The sequence below is a fragment of the Somniosus microcephalus genome, chromosome 2 (assembly GCF_052327205.1).
Source record: "Somniosus microcephalus isolate GS21.2 chromosome 2, FLI_Smic_1.0, whole genome shotgun sequence".
NCBI classification, from domain to species: domain Eukaryota; kingdom Metazoa; phylum Chordata; class Chondrichthyes; order Squaliformes; family Somniosidae; genus Somniosus; species Somniosus microcephalus.
Window position 1 is genome coordinate 215,484,347 of NC_140988.1, and position 23,764 is coordinate 215,508,110.

Consider the following 23,764-nt stretch of genomic DNA (forward strand, 5'->3'; position numbering starts at 1 on the left):
CCCCAGTGTAATATAATATCCTAGCAGCATCCCATTCTCCCAAAACACATAAAAGGAACAAATTAGTTTTTTTTTAAGTCTTTACCCGCAGAAGTTTTATCCAGTAGATTATAAATATGAAGTTAATATTTTATTTCTTATCTAACCATCTTGTCGTAATGTTACCTTATTTTCTATTAGTTAGTGCCTTCCTTCTTTCTTAATTTACCTCTTGTTCCATAGCTGTAAACGTGAAGAAACTTTCCTTAGTGATACATGCACAGCTGAGTATTTTCGAAGAACCCCTTCTCCTGTCCTGGTTGTCCACACTGTAACTCTGAATGAAAGCATTCACGATTCCAGCGAGGAAGATGAAGATGAAGATGAGAAGGCCCCAGATCTAGAGAAAGATGACATGATGAGCCGGCGGATTAAAGCCACCTTTAAGCAGAGCAGTGCTGCCTTTAATAAATTTCTCCCAGTCCCCAGTTCACAGCAAGGCTGGTCAAAGAGCGGAATTACTAAAGGACCTGAGAAGGATGCAAAGAAAATGAGAAAACCCAAGGATGAATCACTGTGGACGTGAGCTTTTTGTTTTGTTTATTAGCTGCTGGAGCCTGTAGTTCACTTAAACTGAACTAATTACAAGTGTGGAAATGCCTGCGCTGAAACAAGTAACACTTAGCACGTGCTTGAATTTGTCTTGGTCTGTGTGCCACCTTGACTCATCATAAACTGTTACAGTGCCATTGTAGAAATGTTTACAAAAATAATAAAAATGGTACATGGGACTGTATCTTTCAAGTTTCCATGTCCTACCAATAACAGTGAAAATCTTTTTTTTAAATTTAGTAGCTTGTTATGTCTTAACACACAGTTTGTGGGGTTTTTTTGCACTTTGGAAATTCCTTTGTCCTAGAAGTGTTAAAACTTTTATTACATGGGCAATTACTTTAACCTGATGTTATGCCAGTCCCTCAAAATAAAGCAGTTCTGCTTTACTGACATAGGGTGTGGAGCCTAGGGTCCAACTGCCACATGAAGGAGAGTTCTACGCAAGATGTCTGTTCCCTAATACAGATCCAACCAGCATTTCTGGCTGGCCTCGGGGGAACTCACCAGATAAAGGGAGGGGGGGACTGTTGGATCCAGGAGGTAAGTGCCTTTATACTTACCTGCTGGCTCCAGCGTTCCTGCCTCGCCCACCCACCGGGAGCGGACACTTCCCCCCGATACTTCTGATCTCCCCTCGACCTCCCCCACGAGGCCTCTGAACCACATCCCCCCACCCCAACGAGGCCTCCGATCTCCGACCCCCCCTCTGGTCTTCCGACGCCCTCTGTCCAGCCTCTGAACCCCAGCTTCCGACCCCCCTCTCCAGCCTCTGACCCTCGGCACCCGGCCCCCGACAGCCCCTCTGGCCTCCGATTCTCGGCCCCCAGCCCCCTGTCCGATCTCTGCTCCTCAACCACCAGACCCTGAATCCCTCTCTGACCTCCGATCCTCGGCCCCCAGCCCCCTGTCCGGCCTCTGATTCTCAGCCCCCAGACCCTGAATCCCTCTCTGACCTCCGATCCTCAGCCCCCAGCCCCCTGTCCAGCCTCTGATCCTCAGCCCCCAGACTCTGAATCCCTCTCTGACCTCCGATCCTCGCCCCCCAGCCCCCTGTACAACCTTCAATCCTTGGCCCCGGCCCCCTGTCAGACCTCCTATCTTCAGCCCCCAACCCCCTGTCTAGCCTCTGATCCTCGGCCCTCAGACCCTGAATCCCTCTCCAACCTCCGATCCTCGGTCCCCAGCCCCCTGTACGGCCTTTGATCCTTGGTCCCTAAACCCCAACTCTCTGTCCAGTCTCTGATCTTCAGCCCCCGGCCCCATGTCCGGCCTTCTATCCTCGGTCTCAGTCCCCGGTCCCCAAACCCCTGTCCGGCCTCCAATCCTCAGTCCCCAAACTCTAATCCAACGTCCTATCCTTTCCCCCGGCCCACTGTCCGGTGTCCTATCCTCAGCCCCCAGCCCCCGATCCCCTCTTCGGCCTCTGATCCCTTGCTCCCTCCTCTCTGCTACCTGCCCGACAGCCAGACAGCCTCTTAATCTGGCTGGCTTGCGGGCTGGAAACGGAGAAACAAAATGTTAATCAGGCCCTGCCGTTAAATTCAGCAGGGCCTGAGGGAATCCCATTCTCCCAGGTTTCTCGACCGCATTCCAGCGCCCCCGCTCCCTCTGCTCCTCCAAGTTAAAATTCCGGCCAATGAGTAGTAGGCATATCTAAGGTGGAGCAGACAGTTGGAAGCACACATTTAGAGAAAGATGGAATGAGAAAGTAGGAGAAAAGTCAGTCGTAGCTGAACAGAGATACATAGATGTTTGTGAGAGCCAAACAGAGAAAAAGAGGAATACAGAAAGTAAAACAAAAAAGGTGACCCAACCGTGGCTAACAAGGGAAATTAGGGATAGCATAAGGTCCAAGGAGAGGGCATATAAATTGGCCAGAAAAAGCAATAATCCTGAGGATTGGGAGCAGTTTAGGATTCAACAAAGGAGGACAAAGGGATTAATTAAGAAAGGGAAAATAGAATGAGAGTAAGCTTGCAGGGAACATAAAAACTGACTGTAAAAGCTTTTACAGATATGTGAAGAGAAAAAGATTGGTGAAGTCAAGCGTAGGTCCCTTGCAGTCAGAATCGGGGGAATTTATAATGGGGAACAAAGAAATGGCAGACCAACTAAATACATATTTTGGTTCTGTCTTCACAAAGGAGGACACAAATAACCTCCCAGAGATGCCGGGGAACATAGGGTCTGATGAAAGGGTGGAACTGAAAGAAATCAGTATTTGTAGGGAAATGGTGTTAGGAAAATTGATGGGACTGAAGGCCGATAAATCCCCAGGGCCTAATAATCTACATCCCAGGGTACTTAAGGAAGTGGCCCTAGAAATAGTAGATGCATTGCTGGTCATCTTCCAGAACTCGATAGACTCTGGAACGGTACCCATGGATTGGCGGGTAGCTAATGTTACCCCACTATTCAAAAAAGGTGGTAGAGAAAAGGCGGGGAATTATAGACCGGTAAGCTTGACATCGGTAGTGGGGAATATGCTAGAGTCCATTATAAAAGATGTAATAGCAGACCACTTGGAAAGCAGTGACTGGATCGGACAAAGTCAACATGGATTTACAAAAGGTAAATCATGCTTGACTAATCTACTGGAATTTTTTGAGGATGTAACTGGTAAAATAGATAAGGGAGAACCAGTGGATGTGGTGTATTTGGACTTTCAGAAGGCTTTCGATAAGGTCCCGCATAAGAGATTAGCGTGCAAAATTAAGGCACATGGGATTGGGGGCAAGGTATTGACTTGGATAGAGAACTGGTTGGCGGACAGAAAGCAAAGAGTTGGAATAAATGGGTCGTTTTCCGAGTGGCAGGCAGTGACTAATGGGGTACCGCAAGGATCGGTCCTAGGACCCCAGCTGTTCACAATATATATTAATGATCTGGACGAGGGAATTGGATGTAATATCTCCAAATTTGCAGATGACACAAAGCTGGGGGGGAGGGTATGCTGTGAGGAGGATGTCGTGAAACTCCAGCACGATTTGGACAGGTTGGGTGATTGGGCAGAAACATGGCAAATGCACTCTAATGTGGATAAATGTGAGGTTATCCACTTTGGTGGCAAAAACAGGAAGGCAGATTATTATTTGAATGGTAATAGATTGGGAGAAGGGGAAGTGCAAAGAGACCTGGGTGTTCTTGTACACCAGTCGCTGAAGGTAAGCATGCAGGTGCAGCAGGCGGTTAAGAAGGCAAATGGTATGTTGGCCTTCGTAGCAAGAGGGTTCGAGTACAAGAACAAGGATGTCTTGCTGCAGTTGTACAGGGCCTTGGTGAGACCACACCTTGAGTATTGTGTGCAGTTTTGGTCGCCTTACCTGAGGAAGGACATTCTTGCCATGGAAGGAGTGCAGCGAAGGTTCACCAGGCTGATACCTGGGATGGCAGGAATGACGTATGAGGAGAGATTGTGTCGATTGGGCTTATACTCACTGGAGTTTAGAAGATTGAGAGGGGATCTCATCGAAACCTATAAAATTCTGTCAGGCCTGGACAGACTAGATACAGGAAGGATGTTTCTGATGGCCGGGGAGTCCAGAACCAGGGGTCATAGTCTAAGGATAAGGGGTAAGCCATTTAGGACTGAAATGAGGTGGAATTTCTTCACCCAGAGAGTGGTGAACCTGTGGAATTCTCTGCCACAGAGGGCGGTGGAGGCCAGTTCATTAAGTATATTCAAGAAAGAGTTGGATATATTTCTTAAGGCTAAAGAAAGGGATCAAGGGATATGGGGAGAAGGCAGGGACCGGGTACTGAATTTGGATGATCAGCCATGATCTCATTGAATGGCGGAGCAGGCTCGAAGGGCCGAATGGCCTACTCCTGCTCCTATCTTCTATGTATCTATGTATCTATGTATCTATGTGTGAAATATTAACAAAAAAACAGAGGTAGACAGAAACAATTGGAGAGTGGGAGACATTCTGATAGACAATTAAAGGAAGAGAGAAATATATTCCTTTTTTGTTCATGAACAATACCACAGGGGATCAGCTCATGTTTATTTAGACATTCAAATGATTTCAGATGTTCTACTGGAGCATAGACCATGTTAAGTAAGGAATTTTACAATGCGTTGCTCATAGGCAGCTGGGATCTTGAGAGTTAATGAAGATCGTGTACACTTACATGGATCAGCTTTTTTTGTTTCCACTTTTTGTTTGACGACTAACTAATAAGCATTGTAAGAATGGCATGATACATACTACATTACCTTGCGTTTGATAGAAAATTTTGATCTGAAAACTTGCTGCGAATGTTAACAGGAAGTAGTTCACTGTGCAAAATATGTGATGGGGAAAACTTGACAACTGTCAATTTTTTTTTAAACGTAACTCGATTGCTAGCTTTGTGTGAACACATGATCAACAGCAGGTAGTTTAAAGGGAACAATCATGACTGTGAACTCAGCAATGTATTTCATTTTATCGAGTTGACTCTTTACTAATTTATGTCATTCAAAAAGTTTCCATGACAAATATTTTGAAAGCAAGAAGTGAAATTGTATTGTACATATTAAATTCAGGGCTTAATGTTTTACATTTTCCATCTGCTTGTTTGGTCCTTGATTGGTTATTGGTGATTCATTCCGGTGGAATTTAATATTTGCAACATCTGGAGACAAGAAATGTCATTGTGATAATTTAAGTCATTCATCACTTTGCTGTGTAACAGGACAAAGTGCAAGCAGTAGGAGAGTCAGGAAGTGCAATGATTGGGGTAGTTGACGTGAAAGTTTTTAAGCTTTCATTAATAATATAGATTGTAAGTGCAGTCTTCGGAAACCTTGCTGGTTATACTCAAATTGCTGTAAGAGATTAGTGAATTATTTAATTGTCCTAATTAGACTACTTTCCTTTTATAAATTAGTTTAGTTAAGGAATAGGCTGTTCCTAAAATTCAGAAACTTTACGCTCAAGGTGCACAAATAGTGTAATCGTTATGTTAGAAGTAACAAGATCTTAATTAATTGTCCTAATTCAGTCAATCAATTCCATATGGGCCTTTGGAAACACGATGATACCAAGTGTGTCTGTTCTGTGCGATACTGATCGGGTAATTCACAGAACAAGTCTTGTTGGTGTATCTGGAGATCTTAAAATATTGACTAGCCCAGCATCTGAATTGTATTTATAATTTAAGCTGTGTTGGAGCTATATGTAGTGGTATAATCATAGACTAGCATATGAATATTTGTGCTAATTAAACATAATTTACTTCTGATTCGTCTAATTGAAAAATTGACTCTTTTATAACTCAAAGTATCTGTGCAAAATTGGAAAGTGTAGTTAAGGCTACTATTTACTGAACCATAACAAATAGTACACATCAATATACAGTAAACTCTTTCTCATCCGGCACCTACGGGACCAGGATGGTGCCGGTTGATGAAAAATTCTGGATAACAGAGAAGTAGGCTATTTTTAACACAAACAAAAATAAAAACCACTGACTAACTCGGCCACCGCGGGAGACTCGGACTCGGCAAAACGAGTGCTGGATGGATTTGGCAAGATTACCGGTTATCTATATTAAAGAATTCAGAATGATTATGTGCCATTTAAACAAGAGTTTACTGTACATTAAAGTGTATTTAAAGTCTTTTTTCTCCTCTTTCCTTTATATGGCTCTCCTCATACCTAACACCAGGGAGGATGTTCTGCTTTTTGATTGTTGCCAATATCTCTCTAAAACCATCCTTCTTGGTCATGAGTGACCAGCCCTCCAACATTCCTTTCTTCCCTCTATTTTGTACCTTCCCACACTGTCCATAGTGCTGCCCTTTAAATACATTATTAAAAATAAATTTCCAGTCCTCTTACGTTAAGTATATATTTCATTCTTCCTGCTGCCAAATGGAATCCTGTTTGAATGTTTTTGCTCCACAGATGGGATTGTTGGGCTCCAGAAACTACTGATGGGTATGTACATTAGGCAGAGCCCCTTCTTGCTTTATATTTTTATACATCAACGATCAGCCTGGTCATATCATTCTACAAAGTTTTGGCTTCCATTTGGCTAGAAAAACAGCAATTAAAACCAGTTTTCAGCCATTGAATAACCAATGTTTTGGAATTTACACCAATCTCCAAATTGTATGTTGTAAGTCAGGACCAAGAGGGAGAAAAATGGTTTAAAAATTAGCTTTGAAGTTAGAAATGAGTTAGAATAGACAGATTAGGCAAGAAAAAGCTAACATTAACGTAAAGCACTGGGAGTTTCCTTGAGGGTTCTCCCAATTTCCACTGTGACTTTGGCGGAAACGTAAATGGGGGTTTTGCCGATCTTCTGTTGACGTTATGGTGGCCAATTAGGAGAACTGCTAAAGAAATTCCCAGCAAAAGTAATATAAGTAGGAGAGAGACAATAGGAAAATATTTTAGGTGTTTATTTTTATATTGTAGAATTAATATTACAGTAATTAAGCTATTCCTGTTATCTGAGTAACATTATAAAGATTATTACCACAATGTGAACCGGAAACCTAAGTAACTGATACAAAAGCAAAATACTGCGGATGCTGGAAATCTGAAACAAAAACAGAAAATGCTGGAAATACTCAGCAGGTCAGGCAGCATCTGTGGGGAGAGAAACAGAGTTAACGTTTCAGGTTGATGACCTTTCATCAGAACAGTTCTGACAAAAGGTCATCGACCTGAAATGTTAACTCTGTTTCTCTCTCCACAGATGCGGCCTGACCTGCTGAGTATTTCCAGCATTTTCTGTTTTTATTAACCTAAGTAACTGACTGTCCCAGGAAGACTGGAGTTTCCCTGGACCTACCATCAGTCTAATCATTAAACACCTGTTACACAAGCAAATTTCCATTGTGCATTTTTGAAAATCTCAATTTTACGCATTTTAATGTTTCTTATGTTTTATTGTAAATGTTCTGTGTTCTTTATATTTGGTCCTGTAGATACAGTCCAACAGCTGCCCTGTCTGATGATACAGTGTAAGTGGTACCTTGTGTTTAAAATGAATGGAATTGCATGTGCTTGATCAGTATTCGCAACTGCTTACTAAACCTCCAAGAATAACGACTTTGTCTAGGCTTGCGTGATTAACTGCTTTGATTATATATAGCAACACGCAGCTGGGGCTTGCTGACAACAACACATTTTATAAGAAACAGATGAATTTCACTTATAAAAATTACACCAGATTTAGTGAGAACTGAATATAGAATGATCTTTCCAAATTGGAGTTCTGAATATTGAGTGCCAATTGCTATTAGACTATTGTGAAACAATTGTCCGTATGTATTCTCTGTATCTATATATTTACAGACCTTTACAGAACACACTCTAAAGCAATTGGTACAACAACTGGTATCTGGAATTTTGAAGTTTAACATCAACTCACTCCATAATGCAAGCACGGGCCACGCTGGAAGGCAGATGAGTTTCGAGGGTGGCGGGTTGGGTGGGGGAGGGGGTAGGCAGGGGCACAGGTACCTGGAACATTTTCTTGGCTGGGTTTGGGCTGTTTAACTCATTCTGCACCAGTGACTCAAGTTTTCCATGTCATACTTGCATCTTCACAAACGTGAAACAAAATGTGTTCTCAATAATTCTGTGCAAAACTTTCAAAAGGGAATTGTATATATACTTGAAAATGATAAACTTTCAGGGCTATGGGGAAAGAGCAGGGGAGTGGGACTAATTAGATAGTTCTTTCAAAGAGCCGGCACAGCCATGATAGGCTGAATGGCCTCCTTCTGTGTTGTATGATTCTGTGATTCTATATAATAAAAATTGCTATTCTAGCTTTAGGGGAGATGTAAAAACACATTTCTTGACTGCCTATTTCTTTCTCTGCTGCTGCATGTGAATTTGGATGATGTTATTTTGCATGCAGAATAAACTGTTTGATGTTTGTTCTTGATTACTGTTCTAGCGAAATTGAAATTGAAGCTATGAGCTCTTGCCAGCAGTCAAAGAAAGTCACTGCTTGCACTTTGATGTAATTGTCATGTAACAGTTTCATTCAAATATTCAAAGGACAATATAAATCAGTGAGGAAGGTGGATGGGGGACAGAACCATTTAAAAGCACAAATGAATTGAAAAAGTGTTAAATCACAGAGGAGTTAAATGAAAAGCTGGCACTTTGGAATCGTAACTGCTCAGCTTGGAATGGGTGTGACGTGAAGTACCATTTGTTCCAGTATGTTATCATTATCCTACTGGAAGTGAATTTGACACAATATCCAAAAACTCAAATAAACCAACATAACACAGAAAGTTTGAGCAACATTGTTCAGAAGAGTGTCTCATACCTTTCTCCTGTTTTTCTTGACTGCGCATTTGGATGCCCAGTTCTTTTTAATCTTTCCCGCCTCCCATTTGGCATCCTACCCTCCCCCAAGTAAAGTGCTTTGAGATGTTCCCCTACATGAGGGGAACCATGCAGGTTGTTGTTGATTCTGAGAGTTACTAAAATACCAAACACAATAGCTTTATGAATGTTATAACAAACAGCTGATGACAAAACAGACAATAAAGATTTGCCTGTGATTTTTTTTTAAGTAAACGTGGTAAATAGGAATATAAGAATCACAGTTACAATATCATTCTTTATACCCACATGTACGATTTCACTAAAGTGAACAAAGGAAACTTCTCCCAAAGTTGAGGCAGAGCAGCATGATAAATTAAACAGAACTGTCTGTAAAATAAAACCACAGAATAGACAGGACATTCTGTTGTAAAAGATTATTTAAAGATGCTTTAGAGTTCAATCAAATCTGACTCCTGTGATGTATGAGAAGTGACACAGGAAGAATATGTGGTTGTTAAACATTGCACACTCATATACACTTGAGATCAGTCTCATCGTATTGTCCTTAATCCTGAGTTCATATTAATCTGACGTTGCCATAGCCTGAATTATGGAGTGCATGCTGGAGAATGACATGTATTTCATATATTCCATCTTTATATACAAAGCTATTGCACGTGCATGTATCAAGCATTCCAAGCATAACAGTTAGGTGTGACATCTTGGGCATCACATCTTTTTTGTCACCTTCCACCTGATTAGCAAAAAATTAATGTTCATAAAACATCAATAAATCACAACTGAACAGGTAAGTCAGCAGATACCAAGCAGGAATGAAAACCACCAGTCATGTAGTTCAAAAAACTAAAATCAAAAATGGGCAGCCAGCAAGTGCTAGCGATGGAAAAAAACAAACGTATCAAAATATATTTTCAAAATCCTTTCTGCTGCCATTTTGGTTCTCCACTAACTTGAACACTTACAACTGTAAATAACATAATAAAAATATTTTAATTTGTTTTAAATGTAGTAGAAAATGGTTATGGTTACATACACAATAGTAATTTCTCTGTTTGAAATGCCTGTAGTAATTTTTCCATCATAGACCTATGTGAGTCTTAAGTTCATGTAGGTTTCCAGACCCATAACTGTTAGCTAAAGAGACTAAAGCCAGAATGTATCTGTACACTCAGCTTCTCATGATTGACAATAAGACTAGTGATTCAGAGAGTTTCAGGACTTGCCTTTTGTAAGCTGCCCCATTCCTAGTTAAACCATTTTTAGAAGTAACCAGAATATTTTTTTATGTGGATAAAACAACAGAACAGTGTAAAGCATGGACTCCAACATTTTTGTGGTAATGTTGAAAGCAAAAACTTGTATGCTATATACTGGCTGATGTCCCCCAGCTACACTTACCAAGTACAGTCAGAAAGCTGAACAGATAGAGCTGAGGAGAAAACCAGCAAATGGGAAAGGACGCAAAGCAGATCTCTATATTTTGTAGTATATTCTAAACGGTTATAGCAGATAAATATATTTTATTTATCTTTGTATAAATATTAGGGCAGAACTTCTGTGGGGTGTATACCCAATCTTCCACCATAACTTTGACAGAAGATCAGCGGAAACCCTGGAGGAATTATGCAAATAGCCATGTAAGCCATTTCTCAGGTGTTTCCACTGATCTTCTGCCACAGTTACAGTGAGAGATCAGAAGAAAATTCTACCTTAATGTTTGATTTTGAGTTCCAAATTAAAACAGTTCTGGAAGGAACTCACCATCATTCTATTTAAATACACTGAGTACTGATATATCGCAGAGGTACTTGATAAAAAAAAGGAAAGGTGCAAATAAGAAAAGGTTATGCTAAAGTTCTATATTCCTTGGCCTTCAATATAAAAAAAAATCACACCCTAAACCGATGGACAGTAAAAATAAACAACTGCTCCCCTATATTATATGCAGAATTATATTTATTTGCAAATGGGGGATGCGAGGGACCAGATTTACTTGCAGTTGATAAGGAAAATACTATTTACTTATTTTTCAGAAACCAATCAAAAAATGCTATTTTACTCCTTATAGGGAGCTCTCTTACAAACTTCTTTCCAAATTCTCTTAGTGGACAACGGCACTTCCCTCTACTTCTACACCTTAGCTTCTCTCTTGCAGCAACATAATTTCTGACTTATTGTGAACAATGCAACAGGATATCAGCTGGTATATACATAAAAGTCTTGCATTTAGAACACATCTATAACCCAACAGACATCGCACTGCAGAGTGTCAAACATTTTAGAGATAAAAAGCAATCTTAAAAAAGAAAGAAAGCTATTGATTGATCTGGAACCTGAAATTAACAAGATCCTTCCAATCTGCAATTAGACTCTACTGATTTCACGCTGCGTTTACTTAACAGTAATGTACTTTGTGGCCTTAAAGAGACACCACACTACCTTTACAGTAGAATAATATATACAGTAGTATAATGCTCATCCTTATAAAACAGTATAGGATTTGATTTACTGTGAGCAATGCCTCAGAAGATCTGTTTGTAGTATTTTTTTTCTTGATTTTAAAAAGAAAACAAGGTTCAATTCTGATCTTGTACTGCCAGGGCTTGAACAGCACTAGGTGGCACCAGGTGGTTTTGCAGCTGCCACAGATGTAAAGGTGTGCGTACACCAGTAGCTAGAAAATCTCCAACTTATGCCGATTCTCTGGGGTTTCCAACAATCATCTGCCAAAGTTACAGCGGGAGATTGGGACAATCCCCATGAAAATTCTACCTCAATGTGTTTTATTCTTATCAATCGCAGTACGCATTGAAAGAGACCTAATGGCTTGAATCTGAGTTCAATATTCCTCAGGCAGCCAATTTGTTAGTTGCAATTGGGGACCAATATTAAACATTTCTGAATGGAATTAGTATCATATAGGAGATACCATGGTGTGGGCTACTGTGCCACAAACATTTCAATCAGAAAACTTACTTTAAGGAGAGAAAGATTTTTTTTAAAAAGCTAACAAAAATGGCGATGGGGTGTCAGGCCCTCTACTTACTGGGTGTAGACTGGAGCTGTCGTGCAGAGGGCCACAAGCTGCACATGGCTTCTGTATACAAGTAGCTCGGCCACCGCTCAATACTGTGCATTTGCCAGGAATAAAATAACTCCATTCCAACTTTCATTCATGAAAAAGAGAAGATAGAGACTGTTACTCAGGCAAAGGGTTAGAAATTGTGACAGGACTCTTTGTTGGTGTGAATGTGAGAATCTTTGAGAACTGTTTTGACCTAAATTCATACCAATGCACAGCCTCATAACAGCAACTGCACATTCTGTTACAACCAGAAGATAAAACTTCAATGGCTGCTGGAAACATCATTTGGACCAACAAACGCTGCTGAGGGGCAGGATGAGATTACAGAGATACACAGGGTGGGAGCAAACCTTAAATAAGCGAAGCCTTGGAGGAGGTCTAGTTTATAAAACATTTATAGTGTTGCTTAGAGGAATCCTCAGTCTGTTGAGAGCAGTCTGCTTTATAATTCTACTCTGGGTGACAAGACTGGATTACTTCCTATAAGTTGTACTGCACAGATATTGTGGAATTATTTTTGAAGTTTTACACAATTAAAATTGCTACAGTTAAATGCAGGGGAGGGAGAATGGCCTCTTAATTGGGGAGATCAGAAGGGAGGATTCAATGGGGTTAGAAGAATAAGCTTATTTTATCAATGGTTTTAATTTCAATCTTTAGTTTATAGGTGAATTGCCAAACGAAAGCACTTCAGTGAAGAAGGAGTTGACTGCACTGATTAAGAATGGGTTTGTGAGGGAACGGGAATAGTAGACTAGTACATAAACCAGTCAGCTTCTAATTTTGCTGAAATTATCATACTACCCAAGATATTAGCTTCAGGTGTTCTATTCCTCAGCATTTAGCCTCCTTAAAATATGACATGGTTACTGATTCATTGATAAGTGCACACAGCTGTAAAGTACATCAGGTCTCAGTCAGAAACATTTCACAAGCTGATTGTGCTTTTAAAAGAACAAATATCAACCACTGAACTTGTCACAACTTCTCAATCAAACAATAAATGCATGAACAATATTACATTTGCCATACTATTGTTTTCATATAATCACAAGGAGACTAATTGCCCATTCATTCATAATCCCTTACTATCACTAGTCTGATGCACAGCATGTTCCCATGAGTGCTTACAAAGATAGATGCTTCTGTAACATCTTCCTGTGCAGAAGCTTTATAGTTATCCCATATGTTGTCTAACAACAGATTTAGTGTAGGTTGAAAGTGGAGGCTGATCCTGTGTGTTGGCTCACTTGATAGATCTATTCTGTTAAACATTGCATTGGTATGAAAAAAAACTCAAGTCTCTCATGCGCTGCTTGACTCATGTTGGCTCTTTTTACCTTGGTTCACATTTTATTAAACTGCATGGCTTGTAACATTTTATTTCCTTTTAACAGATTTAGTGCAAAAAGTTATGCATGATCAATCCCCATTGTTGTTTTAAACCTTTGAGAATGAACTGAGGCCAACAAAACAGACAGTATTTACAGTTGGACATTTCATCCCCTTTCTAAATCATAAATCACACCAAATAATAAGGAGAAATGTTTTGAGCATTAAAATTTTACCCATCTGTTTTTAACTGAAAACATCAGAGAAGTCAGGTCATGGATAAATTTGTAGAACTGTTTTGCAGACGGTTCATTTGTTTCAGATGTAATTCCTTTCCAGGAACATCCTGTAAGATTGTCCAAGTTCTGAATGAGATCCCATGGCACAATTTCACAATCTTAAATATTTTTCTCCATGAGAACCTTTCTCTTTAACAAATGGGATATCATTTTATGGCACTGATATAACGATAGAGTAAAACATGATTTAGTTACAATATTATATTTTGCACGCAACAAACTCTCAGTTTTTCAGATTGAGAAAGTTAATTGAAAATGTACTAACATCAGGACTGCCTGTGCAGATTTGGTCAATACTCAAGTGACACCTTACATAATCTAAAAATTATGTCTTGTAATCTTAGAGGCGTGTTTCCAGATTGCAGAAAGTTTTGACAGTTTTTTTTTAAATTGCTATTTGCTATAGTCAGGCCTATGAACTAAACTGTAGATCTAAGTACATTGTTATAAACCCAAAGACTCCCATGTTTTATAAATGCACAATTTGGCAAATTTACTAATTTATTTGAATGCAATTTTTGCCTGCCATTTAAAAAAATCTAGTCAGACCTTTGGTTAATCCCAATGAAGGACACCAGGTTGTAGTTGAAAACTGTCAAACAGTGGCAATAAAACTTGGCCCATCTTTCCGATTGATTATTGTCGAACTGTTGTGCTGTGGTGTAACACGTAGGTCTACCCCATGGGTGAACTAAACATCATTCATGCAAAAAAAGCTGAACAGGGTTTCATTTGATGAATTCTAGCACCCCCATATGGAGGAGGAATATACCCTAATTAAATGTTCTTTAAGTGAAAAGGAAAAACATTCTCACTTTTTTTAAACTCTTGCTTTACAGAAGTGTCAGTATGAATGACATGAGACCCGAAGATGACGCTTCAGCACAGCCTCACAGTAAAGCTCGCCATGAGGAACTACACAACATTCAGAGTCGACTACGTGAAGACCAGGACAAATGGCAAGATGTAAGACCTGTAAATAAAACTGCCTGACACTGCCCTCCATCTACATCTCCCAACAAACTGCCACAACACATTGCTCCCATAGTCTCATGTACCCACCCACCCTGACTCCTCAATAGCCACACACTCCTGCCATAGCTATTACCCTGCTCACTGCTCCCTGGTTCCAGTTGCCGACCCATCTGGCACCAAAGAGCAGCATGGGAAGCTATTGGTAGGAGCTGGTGAACCCCATGATCTTCCAATAATCTACTAAAGTTGCCTACTTTCCTGTTGCCAGATAGTTTGAACTAATCTCCTAAATTAGTACCCATTGAACCCAAGCTGAGGTTACGACCTCTCTATCACAAAGACTGTCTATTTCTACCTTTGTACCATCACCCGTGTTCACCCTCTACCTCAACCCATCTGCCATTGAAACCCCCATTCATGCCTTCGTCACCTCCAGACTCAACTGCTCCAATGCTCTCCTTGGCATCATCCTCCCTCAAAACTCCGCTGCCATTCCCTCTCCCGCACCAAGTCCCATTCTCTAATCGCCCCTGACCTCACTGACCTACATTGGCTCCCTGTCCCCTGTTGCCTCAGATTTAAAATCTTCTTCCTTGTGTTTAAATCTTTCCACGGTCTTGCCCCTCCCTATCTCTGTAACCTCTTCCAGTACTATAACCCACATGAACTCTCCATTCATTTGACTCTGGCCTCTTGTGCTTACCCCTTCATGCCCATCATTGGTAGCCTGGCCTTCAGCCACCAAGACTTCATGATCTGGAATTGCCTCCCTTAAACCCCTCCGTCTATTGACCGCCTCCTCTTCCTCTAAGGACCACTTTAAAATCCACCTCTTTGACCATGTTTTTGATCACTACTCTGAATATTCACTCTTTGGTTCAGTATCCATTTGTTCTTTATGCCACTGTAAAGCACCTTATCAGTTTTTTCAAAATTAAAGGTGCTATGTAAATGCAAGTTATTGTTTCTGCCACAAAGGATTGACATTTAAATACATAAAGTACAATGTGATGAAAAATGTTGCTTTTATGCAGGACCTGGCCCGCTGGAAGAACCGGAGGAGGAGTGCCTCCCAGGACCTAATCAAACGGAAGGAGGAACGAGATATTGTGGAAAAAATAATGAGTGGAGAACACAGTTCATCAGAAAGGCGGAGGAGCATTAAAACATACAAAGAAATTGTGGAGGAAAAGTATGTAGTTTCGATATAATATTGTCCTAAACTGATCTTGTTGTCAGTTCATTGTGAGGCATGTTTGCCAATAATTGATACTGTGGCCCTGATCTAGACTGGGGCAGGTTTCGTGAGCAGGATGCGGGATGGCAGGGAGGGGGGGGAGGAAGGAGCTTTGTTCAGGAAATGTGCGTCTTTTTTTTCAAGCAGGTTCCCTGCCCGGAAACCAGCCTGATTAACAGGCTTGGCTCCCTTTCGGGCAGGGAAAGCTCTGGAGATGGCTGCGGGCCAGGCGAAGGTAGGGAGTCTGCAGCTGGGTTAGTGGAAGCGTGGGAGGGGTGATCACCGTACCCTGGGGGGTGGTCTGATTCTGGGGGGGGGTTCTTATAGCGGGGAGGGGGTCTGATCCCCAATCCTGGGAAGTCCGACCGTGGTGGGGGGCGCGGAGTGGTCTTTGGAACGGGGGTGCAGGTGGTGTTCCGGTAGCAGGCAGGGAAGAAGGTAAGCTTGGTGGGCTGGGAGGAAGCACTCCTGTTCCCATAAAGGCACTTAGCTTTTCCACAAAGTAGACCTCACCTCCCTTTAGAAGACAGGTTAAATATGGGGCACACAGCCTTATTATAATATTTAAATGGACATTTACCCGCCCTCGTCCCACCTCTGTTAAAACCAGAAGTGAGTGAGTTGGAGGTGGGTTAGGGTCTGGTTTGAGATTTTTAAAATTTTAACATCCCACCCGACCCCAACCCACCCATTTTTTTCTGGTTAAAATTATCCCAATGTATCTGGTCTGTGTGACAATGTCATAAAACTAGTACAACCAGTGGCAGAAAATGTCTGATATTTTAATAAATGGAAGTAATGGTGAGGTTTGTGTTACATGTCCATTAAAAATGATAAAAATCTAACATGCTGCTTCTGAACAATGATGATCCAGTTCTAAAATTTTAAACTATTTCTCAAAATTCACTACTATAAAGTGTGCTAGTGATTCTCCTCCAAGTCCTTTTTTAGGTAAGATTTCCTTCAGGCTGAGTGGTTTTGGCCTTGCGGGATTAACTCGCTTCTTCACTTTCAAAATCCAGGACAACTTTTCTTCAAGCCCAGTTCCTACAAATTGTTAGTCTTTTGAGTCTTCTGAGTCTTTTTTCTTTTTCCACAATTTGCGCTCTTTGGTATCCTTGACAACTTCTTGAATTAATCTGACACTAAAGGGGGCTTTAAACACCCTCTGCCCAGCAGAAACGGCCAGGCAGAAGAGTTAAAATAAGAACATAAAAACATAAGAAATAGGAGCAGGAGTAGGCCATTCGGCCCTTAAAGTCTGCTCCGCCATTCATTAAGATCATGGCTGATCTTTTATGTCAACTTCACTTTTCTGCATGATCCCCATATCCCTTGATTCCCTTAATATCCAAAAATCTATCGATCTCTGACTTGAGTATACTCAACAACTGAGCCTCCACAGTCCTCTGGGGTAGAGTTTCCAAAGATTCACAACCCTTTGAATGAAGAAGTTTCTCCTCATCTCAGTCCTAAATGGCCAACCCCTTATTCTGAGACTGTGACCCCTGGTTCTAGACTCCTCAGCCAGGGAAAACATCCTCCCAGCATCTACCCGGTTAAGCCCCTTAAGAATTTTCGATGTTTCAACGAGATCTCCTCTCATTCTTCTAAACTATGGAGAATATAGGCCTAGACTCCTCAATCTCTCCTCATAGGACAATCCCCCCATCCCAGGAATCAGTCTGGTGAACCTTCATTGCTCTCCCTCTAAGGCAAGTATATCCTTCCTTAGGTAAGGAGACCAAAACTGTACACAGTACTCCAGGTGTGGTTTCACCAAGGCCCAATATAATTGCAATTGTAGTGTCCGTGTGTAGATAAAGACACTGAAGACAGGAGTTGGTTCATAGGTATTTACTAAGCAAGTCTGGGGGGAGGGGTTTCTAAAGGATATACACAATACACAGGCTTATATAGCCCAAGTGGCAATTACCGGCATTACGCACACCTGGGGCTCTTAAAGGCACATACACCATAATTGCTCTTAAAGGCACATACACCACAATTCCTCCCCTTCTAGCTAACTAGTACATCATATTTTAAGTAATTATTAATTACATGTTATATGCAAAATAATATACATTGCTGTATTAATTAATTATAAGTTAGTCTCTCAGGAGGCTTCCTGACTCGGTCCGGATAACGCCTCGGGGGTGTAGTAGTTTCTGGTGGTGTAGTAGGTTCTTCTGGCAAGGCTGATTCGGCTTGAAGGCCAGTGTCGGGTTCATCGGGCTCCAGTATCACCGGATCGGAGGTAGATATGGGTATCTCTACTTCATCGTTAGATGTATAGAGTGGTGGTGTAGGTTGTCCCTTTTCGGATGACTTGATGATTTGGTCAGCATGGCGCCTTATTATGCTGTCTCCGATGTCCACGGTATACATCAGTGGTCCTAATCGTGTGCAGATAGTTCCAGGCTGCCATTTCTCGGTACGGTAGTCCCGGGCCAAAACCGGTTGGCCTATCTGGAAGGCCCTAGTTGGCCTTTCATTCATGCCCTGAAACTGCCGGTTCTCCACGTCCCTTCGGATGTTGGGCTTGACCAAATCCAGCCGGCATCTTAGGTTTCTATTGTAGAACATCATGGCGGGAGTTTGGTTAGTAACCATATGCGTTGCATTCCTATATGCAAATAAGAAGTTATCCACCTTGTGCTGAAGTTTTATGTCTTCATTACCCATGGCCTTGATGGCCTTCTTGAAGGTCTGGACAAACCTTTCAGCCAATCCATTGGTGGCGGGATGCTATGGGGCGGACATGTAGTGCTTTACCCCATTGTTCTTTAAGAACTTTCTGAATTCTTCGGACACAAATTGCGGTCCATTATCAGAACATATCTGCTCCGGCAGCCCATTCCTGGCAAATATGGTCCTTAATACTGTGATGGTTTTTTCCGTGGTGGTGGAGGACATCTTTATTACCTCCGGCCACTTGGAGTGTGCATCAACTGCGATTAAGAACATTGAGTCCATAAATGGACCAGCAAAGTCGATGTGCACCCTTTGCCAGGGAGATGAGGGCCACTCCCATGGATGTAGAGGGGCCTGTGGCGGAGCATTTTGGACCTTCTGGCATCCTAGGCAGCTCTTGGTCATGTCTTCGATGTCTCCATCGATACCTGGCCACCATACAAACGCCCTAGCTAGGTTCTTCATTTTCACTCCACCCAGATGCCCCTCGTGAAGCTCCTTTAGCACTTTATCCTGGAGTTTGGGTGGAATCACCACTCTGGATCCACACATCAAGGTTCCTCGGCACACTGACAGCTGTTCTCTTCTTTGCGAGAATGCTGGCAACAGTGGTTCGCCATGTGCTGGCCATCCCTTCACTGTTAAATCGTAGACCCGTGAGAGAGTAGGGTCATTTCTTGTCTCCCTTTCAATGGCAGAATTTGTCACCGGTAGACATTCCACTATGGTAGAGTGGAATATCTCTACTGGGTCTACTGTAGGTGCCTCTTCTATCGTTGGCAACGGTAGGCGTGATAAACCGTCAGCATTCCCATGCTGTTTTGACCCTTTGTATTCAATGTTGTATTGGTGTGCCCCTAGAAAAAGGGACCACCTCTGTAGTCTTTGTGCCGTCATAATGGGGACACCTTTTTTAGGGTTGAATATGGAGATGAGGGGTTGATGGTCAGTCAGCAAGGTAAATTTTTGTCCGTGTAGGTAATGGTTGAATTTCTTCACTCCCCATACCAGGCTGAGTGCTTCCCTGTCTATCTGGGCGTAGTTACGCTCAGCTGAGTTCAATGAGCGTGACGCAAAAGCTATCGGCCGTTCCGAGCCATCAGGGAATCTATGGGACAATACCGCTCCTATGCCGTAAGGGGATGCATCGCACGCCAGTCTGATTGGTAGTGATGGGTTGTAATGAGCCAAAATTTTCTCGGATGTGATTAAGTCTTTACATTTAGGGAAGGCACGTTTACAGTCTTTGTTCCATTTCCAAATCACTCCTGTCTGTAGAAGATCATTAAGAGGGTGTAGAATAGTTGATAAGTTCGGTAAAAATTTATGATAGTAATTTATTAATCCCAGGAATGACCTTAATTGTGAAACATTTTCAGGTGCTGGGGCTTTTATAACTGCTTCAATTTTTTCAGGTGACTTATGCAACCCTTCCTTATTAATTATGTGGCCACAATATGATATCTGATTTTGGAAAAATTCGCACTTGGGGCGATTTGCTCGTAGGCCCCGTTCTTTCAGCCTAGTGAGTACCTGCTCCAAATTGGCAAGGTGCTCGTTGTCGTTTTCTCCTGTTATAAGGATGTCGTCTAGGTAGCATTGAGTCCCCGGAATCCCTTGCAGGACTTGCTCCATAGCTCTTTGCCAGATAGCTGGAGCTGATGCTATTCCAAAAACCAGTCGATTGTACTGGTACAGGCCTTTGTGTGTGTTTATTGTGAGATATTTTTTAGAGGTCTCTTCAACCTCCATCTGTAGATATGCCTGTGCCAAGTCAATTTTTGTGAAACGTTTCCCTCCGGATAGTGAGGCGAAAATATCTTCTATCCTCGGAAGAGGATACTGTACCGTGTGAAGGACCGGGTTTACAGTCACCTTAAAGTCCCCACAGATGCGAATTTTTTTCTGTTCCTCAGAGTTATTTTTCAATGTTTTTTTCATGACTGGAACGATGGGTGTTGCCCATTCGCTCCAATCTATTTTGGATAATACGCCTGCCTTTTCCAAATTCTCCAGCTCTGCCTCGACTGCCGGACGTATTGCGTATGGCACCGGTCTTGCCTTAAAAATTTTTGGAATTGCTGTATCTTCCACTTTTATTGAGGCGGTGATGCCTTTCAAGGTTCCTAGTTTCTCTTGAAACACTTCTTTGGCGTTGGCCAAGATGTCTTTTAATCGTTCAGGTATGATGTCATCATTGTTTTTTTCCTTACTGGTCACCGTCAGTGCCTGAATGGAGTGCCAGTCTAAACGTATCTTCCTTATCCATTCACGTCCCAACAACGGTGGACCACCATCTTGTAGAATGTATAAATACAACTTTTGTATTTCTTTGCCGTTGTATACCACAGGCACCCTTATTTTTCCTTTGGGGTAGACTTTCTGCCCCGTATATGTTTTTAAGATAATGGATGTGTCTTTTAGAGGTATATGCGAAAATAGCCTCTCGTAATCTCGTCGATTTATTACGGTTAGAGCTGATCCTGTATCTAGCTCCATTTTAACTGGGGACCCTGCTATTGTGAGGGTAACCCAAATGGTTTGGTAATCCTCTTTGGCAAGTACATTATGTAATTTGAGACAGCTTAGTCTCTTGTTTCCGGAGTCGCTATCGCTATTCTGGTCTTCGGAGCTACTGTCCGCCATCATTTGTACATTCCTGTACTTTTCTTTATTGATTTTTTGTTTTCTGTCAGTGGATTTATTTTGTCCAGATTGGCATACCCGTGCAATGTGTCCAATCTTACCACATTGCCTGCATGCTTTGCCCTTGAACCAGCAGTCCCTCTGGTTATGGGTGGATCTGCCGCAGCGATAACATCTTCCGAACTCCTGTGTCATTTTATGAGTGCCGAAGTCCTGTGTCTCTTGTTGTATCTCTGCAGCTCCTTTTGCTGCTGCTTCGTATGATACAGCCATACTGAAAGCTTTGTCCAATGTTAAATCTTTTTCAGAAAGCAGTCTTTTTTGTGTTCCTTCACTTAAGAGACCGCAAACAAATTTGTCTCGAAGATAATCCGATAGTCCTGCTCCGAATTGGCAGTACTTTGATAGCTTTCTTAATTCGGTTAGGTAATCAGCGTTACTTTCATTCTTGTGTTGATTTCTCTTGAAGAACTTGAATCGTTCCGCTATCAGCAGCGGTGTTGGGTTTAAATGCTCCTGCAGGGTATCAACAATTTCTTTAAAAGTCTTGTCCTTTGGTTTGGCTGGAGTGATTAAATTTCGTAACAGCCCGTATGTCTTCGCGCCCATTAAGTTCAGAAGTACTGAAGCTTTTTTTTCATCTGTTATTCCATTTGCAGTGCAATAAACCTCTACTCTTTCCACGTATGTGGTCCAATCTTCTATTTCGCCATCAAAAGCCTCAATATTACCAGAGTTAGGCATTTCAGAAAAGATATGGCGCTTCCCGCGCTTTTTTTTTCTCTCTGTAGCAACGATATGGTGCTTCCCGTGCTTTCCCGCCGCTGCTACCGATAACAACGCTGTTTTACTGTGGTTTCCGTTTATTCACTGTTGGAGACTCGTTCCCGACGGAGGTCTAAACGCTGACCTGCTTGCCGCGCCGGCCGTCTCTCGAGTGCACCCTCCCAGTCCGTTATTGCTTGCCTCCGATTTCGCTGCCTGTCTCAGCTGTAGAGCCCGCCGCTGGAGCTCCAGCCTGACGCCCAGGAAGGATTAGCGCAGTACCTGTCACCAGCTTGGCCAGCTGGTGAAACCACAGTTTCTCTTACTTCCTTGAGTCTTCTGGACGCTGGAGGAATCGATGTCCTTGAGGTGCTGCCGAATTGCAGGTAAGTCCGTTTCCACTTTGTCGCCACTGTAGTGTCCGTGTGTAGATAAAGACACTGAAGACAGGAGTTGGTTCATAGGTATTTACTAAGCAAGTCTGGGGGGGGGTTTCTAAAGGATATACACAATACACAGGCTTATATAGCCCAAGTGGCAATTACCGGCATTACGCACACCTGGGGCTCTTAAAGGCACATACACCATAATTGCTCTTAAAGGCACATACACCACAGCAATAAGACTTTTTTTTACTCTTTTTTACTCTTATACTCCAATCCATTTGTAATAAAAGGCTAACATACAATTTGCTTTCCTAATTGATTGCATGTTAACTTGCAGTGATTTGTGTACAAGGACACCCAGGTCCCTCTGAATACCAATATTTCCCAATCTCTCACCATTTAAAAAATATTCTGCTTTCTAATTTTTCCAACCAAAGTGGATAACTTCACATTTCTCCACATTGTATTCCATCTGCCATGTACTTGCCCATTCACTTAACCTGTCTATATCCCTTTGCAGCCTCTTTACATCCTTCTCACAACTTACTTTCCCACCTAACTTTGTATCGTCAGCAAACTTGGGTACATTACACTCGGTCCCCTCATCTAAGTCATTGATATACATAGAAACATAGAGATAGGAACAGGAGTAGGCCATTCGGCCCTTCGAGCCTGCTCCGCCATTCAATGTAAATAGCTGAGGCCCAAGCACTGATTCTTGCAGTATCCCACTAGTTACAGCCTGCCAACCCAAAAATTACCCGTTTATTCCTACTCTCTGTTTTCTGTCTGTTAACCAAACCCTCTAATATATTACCCCCAATTCCATGAACCCTAATTTAGTGTAATAAGCTCTTGTGTGGCACCTTATTGAGTGTTTTATAAAAATCCAAATACACTACATCCACTGGTTCCCCTTTATCTACCCTGCTAGTTACAACCTCAAAAAAACTCTAACGGATTTGTCAAATACTATTTCCCTTTCATAAATATGTGTTGACTCTGCCCATTCATATTATGACTTTTTTAAGTGCCCTGTTACCACGTCCCTAATAATAGATTCTAGCATTTTCCCTACTACCGATATCAGGCTAACTGGTCTATAGTTCCCTGTTTTCATTCTTCCCTCCTTTCTTGAATAGCGGGGTTACATTTGCTACCTTCCAATCGGCGGGGACCAATGTAGAATCTACAGAATTCTGAAAGATCAAAACCAATGCATCCACTATCTCTGTAGCCACCTCTTTTAAAACCCTAGGATGCAGGCCATCAGGTCCAGGGGATTTTTTGGCTTTTAGTCCCATTAATTTCTTCGGTACTATTTCTTTACTAATACTAATTTATTGAAGTTCCTCATTCTCACTAGATCCTTGGTTCCCCAGTATTTCTGAATGTTACTCAGGCTTACTATGCTTTTTGGCAACATTATATTGGCAATCTAA

General features: G+C 41.8%; 1 protein-coding gene across 13 annotated transcripts in view; it reads left to right on the plus strand.

Annotated features, from left to right (window-relative positions):
- Positions 1 to 23,764, plus strand: part of LOC147123222 (LIM and calponin homology domains-containing protein 1-like) — a 637,194-nt gene that overhangs the window by 484,261 nt on the left and 129,169 nt on the right. For 11 of the 13 annotated variants that reach the window (XM_085969296.1, XM_085969236.1, XM_085969219.1 and 8 more), the window contains 4 exons: positions 223 to 561; positions 7,520 to 7,555; positions 14,459 to 14,585; positions 15,629 to 15,786. In XM_085969296.1, coding sequence (XP_085825422.1) covers positions 223 to 561; positions 7,520 to 7,555; positions 14,459 to 14,585; positions 15,629 to 15,786 — 660 coding nt within the window. Of the gene's footprint in view, positions 1 to 222; positions 562 to 6,488; positions 6,522 to 7,519; positions 7,556 to 14,458; positions 14,586 to 15,628; positions 15,787 to 23,764 lie in introns of all 13 variants that reach the window. The other 2 variants (XM_085969303.1, XM_085969288.1) reach the window with 2 other exon arrangements.